Source organism: Cervus canadensis, chromosome 2 (assembly GCF_019320065.1).
Source record: "Cervus canadensis isolate Bull #8, Minnesota chromosome 2, ASM1932006v1, whole genome shotgun sequence".
NCBI lineage: Eukaryota > Metazoa > Chordata > Mammalia > Artiodactyla > Cervidae > Cervus > Cervus canadensis.
The window spans coordinates 90,767,446-90,781,086 of NC_057387.1; the positions used below are offsets into that span (position 1 = coordinate 90,767,446).

Genomic DNA, 13,641 nt, shown 5'->3' on the forward strand with positions numbered 1-13,641 from the left:
TCTTATCAGTTCTACTGAAGTATGTTTTAAGTTTGTCCCCTTTATTAAATTCTCAGTGCTATTAAGGTGTAAACACTCAAGTCCCTACACTTGGAACTTTGAAATAAGTATCCCTTTTCATGTCTTCAGATCTAATCTGCCATATGCTACCAAATCACCACAAAAGGACATGCATGCGCGCACACACACACACACACACACACACACACATCCATCCGTCCATCAGAGTTGTTCTCTGAACAGTCCGTCCTTGAAAATCGTTAGTGATTTCCCTATTGCCATCAGAGTAAAGTCCAGATTTCTAAGGTACGCCAGTTTGAGTGCTATAATCTAGTTTCCGGGAAACTTCCTTGCCTTGTAGCCAGTCCACATTCCACTTCCATACATCGAGCTGATGATTTAGTTTGTTTTTTGTAATTTTTTATTGATTTTTTTTTAAGATATCCAATTTCTTGCTTGTGTTTTTTCTCTCCCTAGAGTATAGCTACCTCCCCAACAATCTTCCATTACACACTCTCCACAACATTGATATCTTTTTAAAGTGAAAGTTGCTCAGTTGTGTCCAGCTCTTTGCAACACCTTGGGCTATACAATCCATGGAATTCTCCAGGCCAGAATACTGGAGTGGGTAGCCTTTCCCTTCTCTAGGGGATCCTCCCAACCCAGAGATTGAACCCAGGTCTCCTGCATTGCGGGCAGACTTTTTACCAGCTGAGCCACAAGGGAAGCCCAAGAATACTGGAGTGGGTAGCCTATCCCTTCTCCAGTGGATCTTCCTGACCCAGGAATCGAACCAGGGTCTTCTGCATTGGAGGCAGATTCTTTACCAACTGAGCTATCAGGGAAGCCCAAGCATATCTGTAAAATAAAGCAGCTAGCCACTCCAGTACTCTTGCCTGGAAAATCCCATGGATGGAGAAGCCTGGTAGGCTTCAGTCCATGGGGTCGCAAAGAGTCGGACACGACTGAGCGACTTCACTTTCACTTTTCACTTTCATGAATTGGAGAAGGAAATGGCAACCCACTCCAGTGTTCTTGCCTGGAAAATCCCAGGGATGGGGGAGCCTGGTGGGCTGTCGTCTGTGGGGTCACGCAGAGTCAGACACGACTGAAGTGACTTAGCAGCAGCAGCAACAGCAGTCCTAAAACCTCATATTCACGTTAAAACCAATATGTGTATGGCACTATGTTAAGCACTTTGGGAAACACAAAAACTGCAAGATATGTCAGGATGAGAAGGGCTTTCTAACCACAAACAGAAAAGCTATGAAGCAAAAGTCCAATAGTGTAAAAATAAAAAAGTTCCATGTCTCCAAAAGCACGATAAAATGAAAATGTAAATGGGGAAAATGTTTGCAAAACGGGTAATGGTTGAAGAGATAATCTCATTAATATATAATCTTTTTTAAAGATATGGGTTAAATATTAGCACCTGTGTGAGGCCTGCACAGTCTCCTTTGTTCTTCAGTAGTCTTTGCTTAAACTTTTATTGTATCCCTTAACACTGAAAAACACATATTTGCAACCAAATATGTCTTGCTTTAAAATGGGAAACTGGAACCATGGATTTTCTCTGTATCCCAGACTTTTAACTAGATTCTTAACATAGTGAGTAGTTGGTGAAAGAAATATCAGCTTTAATTCAATGTCCATTGATTCAGTGATGGCATCCACCATCTCAACCTCTGTCGCCATCTGCTCCTCCCCTCAATGTTTCCCAGCATCAGGGTCTTTTCTGATGAGTCGGATCTTTGCTTCAGGTGGCCAAAGTATTGGAGCTTCAGCTTCAGCATCAGTCCTTCCAATAAATATTCAGGACTGATTTCCTTTAAGGTTGACTGGCCTGATATCCTTGCCACCCAAGGAACTCTCAAGAGTATTCTCCAGCACCACAATTCAAAAGCATCAATTCTTCGGCACTCAGCCTTCTTTATGGTCCAACTCTAACATCCATACATGACTACTGGAAAGACTATAGCTTTGACTTGACGGACCTTTGTCAGCAAAGTGATGTCTCTGCTTTTTAATATGCTGTCTAGGTTTTTCATAGCTTTTCTTCCAAGGAGCAAGTGTCTTTTAATTTCATGGCTGCAGTCACCACCCATAGTGATTTTGTAGCCCAAGAAAATAAAATCTGGCACTGTTTCCACTATTTTTTTTTCCCTACCATCTATTTGCCATGAAGTGATGGGACCAGATGCCATGATCTTAGTTTTTTGAATGTTGAGGTTTAAGCCAGCTTTTTCACTCTGCTCTTCACCTTCATCAAGAGGCTCGTTAATTCCTCCTTACTTTCTGCTATTAGGGTGGTATCATATGCATATCTCAGGTTTTTGCTGTTTCTCCCTACAGTCTTGATTCCATCTTGTGATTCATCCAGCCCAGCATTTTGCATGATGTATTCTGCATGTAAGTTAAATAAGCAAGATGACAATATACAGCCTTGACATACTCCTTTCACAATTTGGAACCAGTCTGTTCTTCAATGTCCAGTTCTGTTTCTTCTTGATCTGCCTACAGGGTTCTCAGGAGGCAGGTAAAGTGGTATTTTCCCATCTGTTCAAGAATTTTCCAGTTTGTTGTAATCCACACAGTCAAAGGCTTTATTTTAACATTGTCAATGAAGCAGGAGTATATGTTTTTCTGGAATTATCTTGCTTTTTCTATGATCTAACAGATGTTGGCAATTTGACCTCTATTTCCTCTGCCCTTTATAAATCCAACTTGTACACCTGGAAGTTCTCAATTCACGTGCTTTTGAAGCCCAGCCTGAAGGAGTTTGAGCATTACCTTGCTAGCCTTTGAAATTAGCACAATTGTATGGTAGTTTGAACATTCTTTGGCATTGCCTTTCCTTGGAATTGGAGTGACAATTGACTTTTTCCAGTCCTGTGGCCACTGCTGAATTTTCCAAATTTGCTGGCATTTTGAGTACTGTAGTTTAACTGCATTATCTTTTAGGATTTGAAATAGCTCAGCTGGAATTCTATCACCTCCACCAGTTTAGTTTACAGTAATGCTTCCTAAGGCCCACTTGACTTCGCCCTCCAGGATGTCTGACTCTTGAGTGAGTGAGCACACCATTGTGGTTTTCTGAGTCATTAAGACCTTTTTTGTAGAGTTCTGTGTATTCTTGTTCTTAATCTCTTCTGCTTCTGTCAGGTCCTTACCATTTCTGTCCTTTATTGTGCCCAACTTTGCATGAAATGTTCCTTGGTATCTCCAGTTTTCTTGAAGAGATCTCTATTTTTTACACTTATTGTTAGTTATTATAATTACCTGTAACTATATATTACATTGGATCATCCCTGAAGCTTAGATGGTAAAGAATCTGTTTGTGATGCAGGAGACTTGGGCTCGATCCCTGGGTCGGGGAGATCCTCTGAAGAAGGGAATGGCAATCCACTCCAGTGTTCTTGCCTGGAGAATCCCATAAACAGAGGAACCTGGTGGGCTACAGTCTTTGGGGTCGCAAATATATTACATTATATTTCATGAGAGAACATACACTATATATCTTTCATCCAAGTCTAGGCTGTGTAGCACTTAGTAGGGCTTATGGATATATTTTAAATGATAAAGGGAATAAGTGAATGCAGTAAGCCAAAATAGAATCACTATTTTTTTTTACCTTTATTTAAAAATTCTGAATAAATAGTTCTCTGGATTCAAAGAATTTTAGGGCACCCTTGACTGAACCAAGAGATTATCTATTCTCATCAGCAAACATTAAAGAGAAAAGATTATTTATCTCATTTTTTAGACAAAGCTTTTCCTAACCTGTTAGATGGCTGATAAGAAAATGTGAAGAGATTGGGAGTTCCTTATACATAATTAAGTAGCTCATTCTTGCAGATAGTTCAATAATTTATATTTGAAATATACTTTTTTCAACAAAATCGGCTTTTTAGATAGCCTCCTTTGAAGATGTTGTTGTTTTAGGGTTTGTCTTTCTAGGATCTGTCTCTTAACAGAATTGGAAATTCTATACTTTGTGAAGAAAAAACAATGCATTACATACGCACAAAATTAAAATCATCTTTCCAGTATGAGGTCAAGTCCTACTTTTATGAAAAGGGGTTTTTATTTGTCTGAAAACTAGATTAGGAGAAAGGATAGATGTGAGAGAGTAAGGTAAAACAGTGGGAGGGGGTAGATAATATATAGAATAATTTCTTTCTTTTTATCTTTCTGTCCTCCAAACCTCCTTCTTAATCTGATGCCTCTTAAAGGGAGAGTGAGTGATAGGCAAGACTAAGTGAAGGCTGAGATGATAGCTTCGCTGACTGAGAATACGAGAAAGTTTGTCATACTGGACTTTTGTTTCTTTCCACTTGCCTGTGAGCCTGGCTAAGTACTCTAAAGGAATGTATAGTGTACCTTTTATATCCTGAGCCTTTACCTGTTTAAAGACTGAGCCTCAGAATTCAAAGGCAGTTCATGCTCCAGGTATTTGCCTACCTGAAGCACAGATGGAATTCAAGTACAGTTATGGTCCTAAAAAATGTGTTATTTTGAAGAGTAGGCTCCCTCGCTGTTTCGATATGAGAAAGGGTTTAAATTTTTAAGCTGTTGAATTGCTGAAATAAAGAGGAGATCTTGGCTCCACAAAGCAAAACACTTAAGAAACATTAGGATTGCAAATGGAACCAAGGCTTCTGTGAGAAATAGTGGTAAAGTCAGAATAGAATAGGCTTAGGGCAAGAGTCATTCATTTCATTCTTCCAATAAGTATTATGTACTTTCTCTATTCAAACCATTGGGAAAACTGTCTTTAAGATAAGAGGGAAGATGTTACAAGTCTGGGCATTAATGTTTGGTTATGCCCAAGGAGGAAAAGCCTGCCAAATCAACATACTTTGTTTCAGGCTAGCATAAGTCCTTTTGAAAGAGGTTGCATTTGGCCTGAGGCTCCACCTACCAGCAGAAAATTGGATTAAAGACTTACTGAGCCTAGTTTTGCCCACCAGAGCAAGACCCAGTTTTCCCCGTAGCCAGTCCCTCCCATCAAGAAGCTTGCACAAGCCTCTTATGTTCATCTATCAGAGGGCAGACAGAATGAAAACAGCAATCACAAAAAACCATCCATACTGATCAAATGGATCACAACTTTGCCTAACTCAATGAAACTATGAGCCACGGCATGTAGGGTCACCCAAGATGGTCAGGTCATGGTGGAGAGTTCTGACAAAATGTGGTCCACTGGAGAAGGAAATGGCAAACCACTTCAGCATTCTTGCCTTGAGAACCCCATGAACAGTATGAAAAAGCAAAAAGATATGATGCTCAAAGATGAACCTCCCAGGTCAGTAGGTGTCTAATATGCTACTGAAGAAGAGCAGAAAAACAGCTCCAGGAGGAATGAAGAGGCTGAGCCAAAGTGGAAACAACGCCCAGGTGTAGATTTGTCTGGTGGTGAAAGTCTGATTCTGTAAAGAACAATATTGCATAGGAACCTGGAACGTTAGGTTCATGAAACAAGGTAAATTGAAAATGGTCAAACAGGAGATAGCAAGAGTAAACATTGACATTTTAGAATCAGTGAACTAAAATGGACCAGAATGGGTGACTTTAATTCAGATGACCATAATATCTACTGGATAACTCACAAACTGGAATCGAGATTGCCAGGAGAATATCAATGACCTCATATTTGCCAGTGCACCACCCTAATGGCAGAAAGTGAAGAGGAATTAAAGAGCTTCTTGATGAAGGTGAAAGAAGAGAATGAAAAAGTTGGCTTAAAACTCAACATTCAAAAAACTAAAATCATGGCATGTCATCCTATCACTTCACAGCAAATAGATGGGGAAACAATGGAAATAGTCACAGACTTTATTTTCCTGGGCTTCAAAATCTCTATGGACAGTGACTGCAGCCATGAAATTAAAAGACGCTTCCTCCTTGGAAGAAAAGCTATGAAAAACCTAGACAGCATATTAAAAAGCAGAGAGATAACTTTGCCAACAAAGGTCTGTACTGTCAAAGCTATGGTTTTTCCAGTAGTTGTGTTTGGATGTGAGAGCTGGACGATAAAGAAGGCTACACTGAAGAATTGATGCCTTTGAACTGTGATGCTGGAGAAGTCTCTTGAGAGTCCCTTGGGCTGCAAGGAGATCCAACTAGTCCATCCTAAAGGAGATCAGTCCTGAATATTCATTGGAAAGAACTGATGCTGAAGCTCCAGTACTTTGGCCACCTGATGTAAAGAGATGATTCACTGGAAAAGATCCTGATGTTGCTGAAGATGGAAGACAGGAGGAGAAGGGAACACCAGAGAATGAGATGGTTGGGTGACATCACCAACTAAATGGACATGAGTTTGAGCAAACTCGGGGAAAAGGTGAAGGACAGGGAATCCTGGCGTGCTGCAAGCCATGGAGTCACAAAGAGTTGGACACAACTGAGCGACTGAACAAAAACAAAGGGCAGCTAGGTAACTCTTGAAAAGAAACATGAAAACCATTAGTGAGAGATCTTTAAAATCCCATCCAGTTTTCGTATCTATAATTCTATGACTAACCGAACTATAACATCCCCTCTAGACAAGTTTCATGAATCTTTGCTCCTGAGTTCATTTTAATACATTTTAATAATTTAGGTGCACACCACCATAATTTAAAACATAGAAACTTCATTTATTAAATGAGCTTTGTAGACCTGATTTATTAAACATAGTGCAGACAGGCATTTAGCCAGATACCTTGCTGGGGTGCCCTTGTTATCCAAGATGTGAATATTTGTCAGTAATCACAACTCAATTCAAATGTTTGGTATCTCAGACTTCCCTGGTGGTCCAGTGGTTAAGAATCTACCTGCCAGTGCAGGAAACAGAGGTTCGATTCCTGTTTGGGAAAGATCCCACATGCCACAGGACAACTAAGTCTGTGCACCCTAAAGACCATGGTCCACAACAAGAGAAGCCACTGCAATGAGTATCCCCTTTCCATAACTAGAGGAAGCCTGTGTGCCACAACTAGAGGAAGCCCTTTGGCAGCAACAAAGGCCCAGCACAAATGCAACCAAAACATTAAATAATTTTTTTTAATGTTTGAAACCCCATTCTAATTTAGAGATCAGGAGCTTAATCATTAGAGATCATTTTGAAAGTGATGTTTTTCATTGTAGTACCTTACATCTCAGTTGAAGTTGCTGAAAACAAAATAAACAGAGCTTGTTTACTAGTGCCCAGCATGTAGTAAATTCTCAGTAAAAGTGACTGAATTGAAGCATCATTATTACATCTCATTTAATAGCCTTCAGTTTTAAAGACCTTTCATATATTATTTTGTGTTACCTTCCAAAAATACCATGGAAGTAGCATACCATATTTCACTAATGAGAAATTTGAGAACCATTGCAATAAGGAAGTGGCAAGTTTTAAAATGCTGTCATTACTCCTGCCCATAAGCTTTTTGAAAGGCCTGTATAGCTTATTTATCTCTGACCTCTTAGATTTTACCCATTTCCTTGTTTATTGTGCTCTTAATTGTGTACTCTAGGCTCTGGATAAAACTTATAAAAACCCCAGTCTTCATTGATTTTGTAAGCATCCTTCATTTTCCCTCAGCCTCCATCCTTTAGTGTAGGGGTGTCATAGCAAGATTAGAAATATATATATATATATATATATATATATTTATTGACTATGCCAAAGCCTTTGACTGTGTGCATCACAATAAACTGTGGAAAATTCTGAAAGAGATGGGAATACCAGACCACCTGACCTGCCTCCTGAGAAACCTATATGCAGGTCAGGAAGCAACAGTTAGAACTGGACATGGAACAACAGACTGGTTCCAAATAGGAAAAGGAGTACGTCAAGGCTGTATATTGTCACCCTACTTATTTAACTTATATGCAGAGTACATCATGAGAAACGCTGGGCTGGAGGAAGCACAAGCTGAAATCAAGATTGCCAGGAGAAATATCAATAACCTCAGATAGCAGATGACACCACCCTTATGGCAGAAAGTGAAGAAGAACTAAAGAGCCTCTTGATGAAAGTGAAAGAGGAGAGTGAAAAAATTGGCTTAAAGCTCAACATTCAGAGAACTAAGATCATGGCATCTGGTCCCATCACTTCATGGCAAATAGATGAGGAGACAGTGGAAACAGTGGCTGACTTTATTTTCTTGGGCTCCAAAATCACTGCAATGGTGATGCAGCCATGAACTAAAAGACGCTTACTCCTTGAAAGGAAAGTTATGACAACCTAGACAGCATATTAAAAAGCAGAGACATTACTTTGCAACAAAGGTCCATCTAGTCAAGGCTGTGGTTTTTCCAGTGGTCATGTATGGATGTGAGAGTTGGACTCTAAAGAAAGCTGAGCGCAGAAGAATTGATGCTTTTGAACTGTGGTGTTGGAGAAGACTCTTGAGAGTCCCTTGGAGTGCAAGGAGATCCAACCAGTCCATCCTAAAGGAGATCAGTCCTGGGTGTTCATTGGAAGGACTGATGTTGAAGCTGAAATTCCAATACTTTGGCCACCTGATGTGAAGAGCTGACTCATTTGAAAAGACCCTGATGCTGGGAAAGATTGAGGGCAGGAGGAAAAGGGGACGACGGAGTATAAGATGGTTGGATGGCATCACCGACTCAGTGGACATGAGTTTGGGTGGGCTCCCGGAGTTGGTGATGGACAGGGAGGCCTGGCATGCTGCAGTTCATGGGGTTGCGAAGAGTCGGACACGACTGAGTGACTGAACTGAACTGAATATTTTATGTGTGTGTGTGTGTGTGTGTATAAGCCTTAAAATGAGAAATATTAAGCTTCACTCTAGCAAATAGCTTCTTATTTAATAAAATTTTTATAATTCTAATGCCCTATTGTGGTTATATAACTTGTATGTTAGGAATTTGATTTCCTAAGTCAGATAACCTGTATAGCTTATTTATCTCTGACCTCTTAGATTTTACCCATTTCCTCATTTATTGTGCTCTTAATTGTGTACTCTAGGCTGGGGATAAAAACTGATTAAAAAAAAACCCAGTCTTTATTGATTTTGTAAGCATCCTTCATTTTCCCTCGGCCTCCATCCTTTAGTATAGGGGTATCATAGCAAGATTAGAAATATATTTAATATTATATATATATATAAGCCTTAAAATGAGAAATATTAAGCTTCACTCTAGCAAATAGCTTCTTATTTAATAAAATGTTTATAATTCTAATGCCCTATTGTGATTATATAACTTGTATGTTAGGAATTTGATTTCCTAAACTCAGTATGAAACTAATTATAGGACTTTTCTTAAATAGCAAAGCACCGATGTTCATATGGTTAGTGATAGTGATGGAGATGACTTTGAAGATGCTTCCGAATTTGGGGTGGATGATGGAGAAGTATTCGGCATGGCGTCATCTGCCCTGAGAAAATCTCCAATGAGTGAGTATTAATAGCTCCTTGGGTCCAGCATTATGATTCTCCCTCCTAGTTCAGAAACTTATGAGGAACGATGAACTTAAAAATTTCTTCCTGACTTCCAGTTTTGGAGAGATAAAATGTATCAAATAGACATTATTCATTGGAACTAGAGCCTCTTAAGTTTTGATCTTAAGCCCAACCATTCCCAATACTTTAGTAAAATTCATTAAAAACTCAAGGGAATGTAACTTTTGTTTCACATGTATGAATTCGTCTATCTGTTTGAAGCCTGGAAGTTGATAAAATAGCTGTACTTTTTGTGATTGTAGTTATCACCACACATCTTATTGGAGATACCAGTTTTGTCAGGAGTCATATTATTTTTCCATTCACCCATCTTTGGAGGGAAAAAAGTAAACTATACCATCTCCCTCACTTGCACTTGACAGGATGCATAGTATAGGATCTTAAGGGATACTGCATACAAGATAATTGTTAAACTAAGCCCATAAATGACTCATTTACTCTGAAATTAGGGAACCTTTATGGGCAGAAATAGATGTGATATTTACATAAAGTTGATTTTTCCCATTAGGTCTTTAAATAATTTGAGAGCCTTTTTATATAATTTAATTACAAGATGTCATTTTCAAGAAAACTTTAAAATCATAATTGATGACTGGCACATATTTTGAACACCTAGCAAGATTGTGTCAGTTAGTTTTCAAAAATTCATGAGTGTGACATTTTTTGGGGTTCTTTTTTAAGGTTTGATGAAATCTTCTAATGTAGCTGGAGTTAAAATATCTTCTCAGATATATCACAGAAGCGAAAATTTAATTTTATTTCCTCTTTATTGATTAAATATATTTCTTATATGTGGGATTAGATGTTATGTGGTTTGTTTTTTGTGTCTATTTGTTTTGGTTTTTTGTTTTTGTTTTTTCTTTTGTTTGTTTTTTAGTGCCAGAAAACGCAGAAAATGAAGGAGATGCCTTATTACAATTTACAGCAGAGTTTTCTTCAAGGTAGGGTTAGGACATTAACTATATAAATTGATGTTCTTTTAATGCTACTGTGATTTTTTTGAGACAACTTTAATCATAGATTGTTTTAAAATTTATCCTTAAAGTATTCAAAGTATACATTTATCTATACATACAGTCCTGATAGTGAATATAGAGTGTTCCAATCAGATAACTATAAACTACTTATGCCACTTCAGAGATGTATTTATCTTATCTCTGTGTCATTATAGAAGCATAATAAATGGATTACTAATTTAATATCTTGACGATATTTGCAAAAGGACTAGGCTGTTGTTGTTTAGTCGCTGTGTCATGTCCAGCTCTTTTGTGACCCCGTGGATCATAGTCTGCCAGGCTTCTCAGACCATGGGGTTTCCCAGGCAAGAATACTGGAGTGGGTTGCCATTTTCTTCTCCAGGGGATCTTCCCAACCCAGAGATCAAACCCACATCTCCTGCATTGCAGGCAGATTCTTTACTGCTGAGTCACTAGGAAAGTCCAAAAGGACTAGGTATAGGATACTAATTTTTAGTATATCCTAGGACAGACAAAATATTTTTTCAAATATTGGATAAAAAGGCAAATGTTTTTAAATGTAAATGAATCTTTTAATTTTTTTGGAATCATTTAGCATTTCTTCTTTTAATAGTCTAATACAAATTTTTCTGTGTATTTGAGATCTCCTAAGGTGTTTAAATATTTAAACCTAAATTTTCATGTAAATGATATTTTCTTTAGTTCTGTTTTCTGATGTAATGTAATTTGGAAACTTAGCAAGGGACCATGTTTTCTGTGTTGGACTTCCAGAATAAATGAACTAAAATGGAAAGTTAAGGCTGTTGTAATTAGGAAATCTTAGGGAAATAGGTAACCAGGAATTACTTATAAATGGTAATGGGGCACTTGCTAAGTCCATTTGCTCAATGTACTTATAATTCCAGTGTTGTGATCTAGAGGCCAAGAAGAGTTCAAAAAACTAATGAAGCCTTTAAAGAAATGATTCAATGTTTTTTCTATATGTAAAGAGACATTAGCCCCAACATTTACTTAAAAGTCATTGGTTAGACTTGTGAAACTTGAAGTAAATTTGAAATGTATTTTAATTAATAGATGCAATTTTTCCTATAGATATGGTGACTGCCATCCTGTATTTTTTATTGGCTCATTAGAAGCAGCTTTTCAAGAGGCCTTCTATGTGAAAGCCCGAGATGTAAGTGCAATTTACCTTTTTTAATTAAACAGTGCATCCCATAGGTTTACCACCAGGCCTGAGGCAATGCTTAATGTTTTCTGCTTTTTTTCAGATTGAAGACTTGATTTTGTTTTTGGTTCATTTCTCAACCTAATCATAACCAAGATGCCCATTTCAGTCAGAGGGCAGTAGTATGATAGGGTACTACCGGCTCTTGCAGAAGACTGTCAAGCTTTGAAACAGGGTTTCTTTCTTTTTTTTTTTTTCCAAGGGGGTAAAAAGGGTGGACATGCTTAGAAGGGACCAGGCTATGTCCTTGTATTCTTTTTAGTTATGTGATTGACAGTTTCTTGCTAAGAGATTTGTCCTTCAATCTTTTCCCCAAATGATTATTCCATCTAATAGTATGTATCTAATAACTGTAATATTTTTTCCTAAAAGTCATTTTAGACAACAAGAAGATTTTTCTTTAAATACAGAAATGAGCTTTGTGATCTTACAATCAAGAAGATTGAAATATGTAACAAGAAATCAGTAGTTATATTTTGAGCAAGAAGATTCCATGTGATTGTTCTATTTATATGTTGACACTGCAGTCCAGGCCTCAGTTATCTGGCTCTTGCATACCTGTACAGCTTCAGCTCTTCCCATTCCCTGCCTTACACTTAATTAATGTAGCAGCAGTGTACCATTTGTATTTCCCCATAATGTTACTCTTTTCTAATGCTGCTTTAGTGTTAAGAATACCTTTCATCTTGCTCTTTACCTGGTTAGCTAAACACTCTGAATGTTTAATGAAGAAAGGAGAAAAGGGAGGAAGGAAGGACTAACGTGTAGATGGAGTTAGAGTAAAAGTTTTGGAATTAGGAATTTTGAGAATAGAGTGTAAGGATGACTCTGGAATTTCTAGTTCTTCTTACAACCTAAAGAAAAATTCATCTAAAACAACTTTGAAAAATGGAATTCCAAGATAGTCATTAGTGATCAATTTAAATCTGTCATGGACAGCTCAGTGAAGTAGATTAAGAAACATAAACTGTTCTTTACCCTAAGAATAGCTGAATAGCCCATGTAAAGTCTGTTTTAACTATCAGTTTTTTGACTATTAAAACTATATTAAATGGATTTTATTTTTGAAGACATATATTTACAGTAATACAGTTTTATAGTTTCTGTACAGGTTTTGGAAGATACTGAAAAGCACAAAGAATACATTCTAACACAGATTAGCTTTATGATACATGTTCTTTCCATATTTTTATTATATATTTTGTTGAGCCCACATTTAACAAGAAATTGGTCATGTTATAATCCTGTTCAAACAGCTTATTTTCACCTTTTAAATATTATATGATCATACCCTTAATTATATTTTATAATATTTCAACTTTTACTAAAACAATTTTTAATAAAGAAAAAATAAAGGAATAGTACAGTAAACACTCAAATCACCTATACCTAGACTTAATAATCACTAAAATTTTATCCCATATTTGCTTCTTTATATACAGGACATCCTAAAGTTTTAATAGAGTTTTAAGCCTTATAACTTGAAAAGTTTAACTGCTACATACTTAAAAAGAAGCAACATTTGAAATTTAATTATTTACGTTATTTATGCTATTAGATTTATGATTTTGATTAATAAATTTTTATGGTAAATATTTGTTTCAGTCCCTCTGATTGAAAATTGCAAACTTTGACTGGAATAGAAAATAATTTTGAATTTATTATTCAAAATTCATAAGAGCAAATATAAAAGAAATATAAATTTGCAAATTTTTTTTTAAGTTTTAGCAGTTAAACTTTTGAAATTATTAAAACTTAAACTGTAGAAGTTAGGATACCCTTAAATATTCGTTATTTTTGCTAAGCTATTTCAAGGTGACATCATAGTTTACCCATAAAAACAGCTGCATACACTTTTCAAAAATAATGATATTCTCCTACAGAATCACAATACCAGTATTGCTTGTAACATAATTAACAATAATTTGCTAACATCATCTAGTATCCAGTGCATATTCAAACTTCATTGGTTGATTGGGAT

At 37.0% G+C, this 13,641-nt stretch overlaps 1 protein-coding gene and 1 non-coding gene across 5 annotated transcripts in view; one reads left to right on the plus strand and one right to left on the minus strand.

The window, feature by feature from the left end:
* The window catches only part of FAF1 (Fas associated factor 1), a 507,320-nt gene that overhangs the window by 342,565 nt on the left and 151,114 nt on the right, over nt 1-13,641 (plus strand). For all 4 annotated transcript variants that reach the window (XM_043461371.1, XM_043461369.1, XM_043461370.1 and 1 more), the window contains 3 exons: nt 9,266-9,392; nt 10,336-10,399; nt 11,528-11,609. In XM_043461371.1, coding sequence (XP_043317306.1) covers nt 9,266-9,392; nt 10,336-10,399; nt 11,528-11,609 — 273 coding nt within the window. The remainder of the gene's footprint in view (nt 1-9,265; nt 9,393-10,335; nt 10,400-11,527; nt 11,610-13,641) is intronic.
* On the minus strand, nt 773-845 carry TRNAW-CCA. The gene has a single exon. It is a non-coding gene; the product is annotated as a tRNA-Trp (tRNA).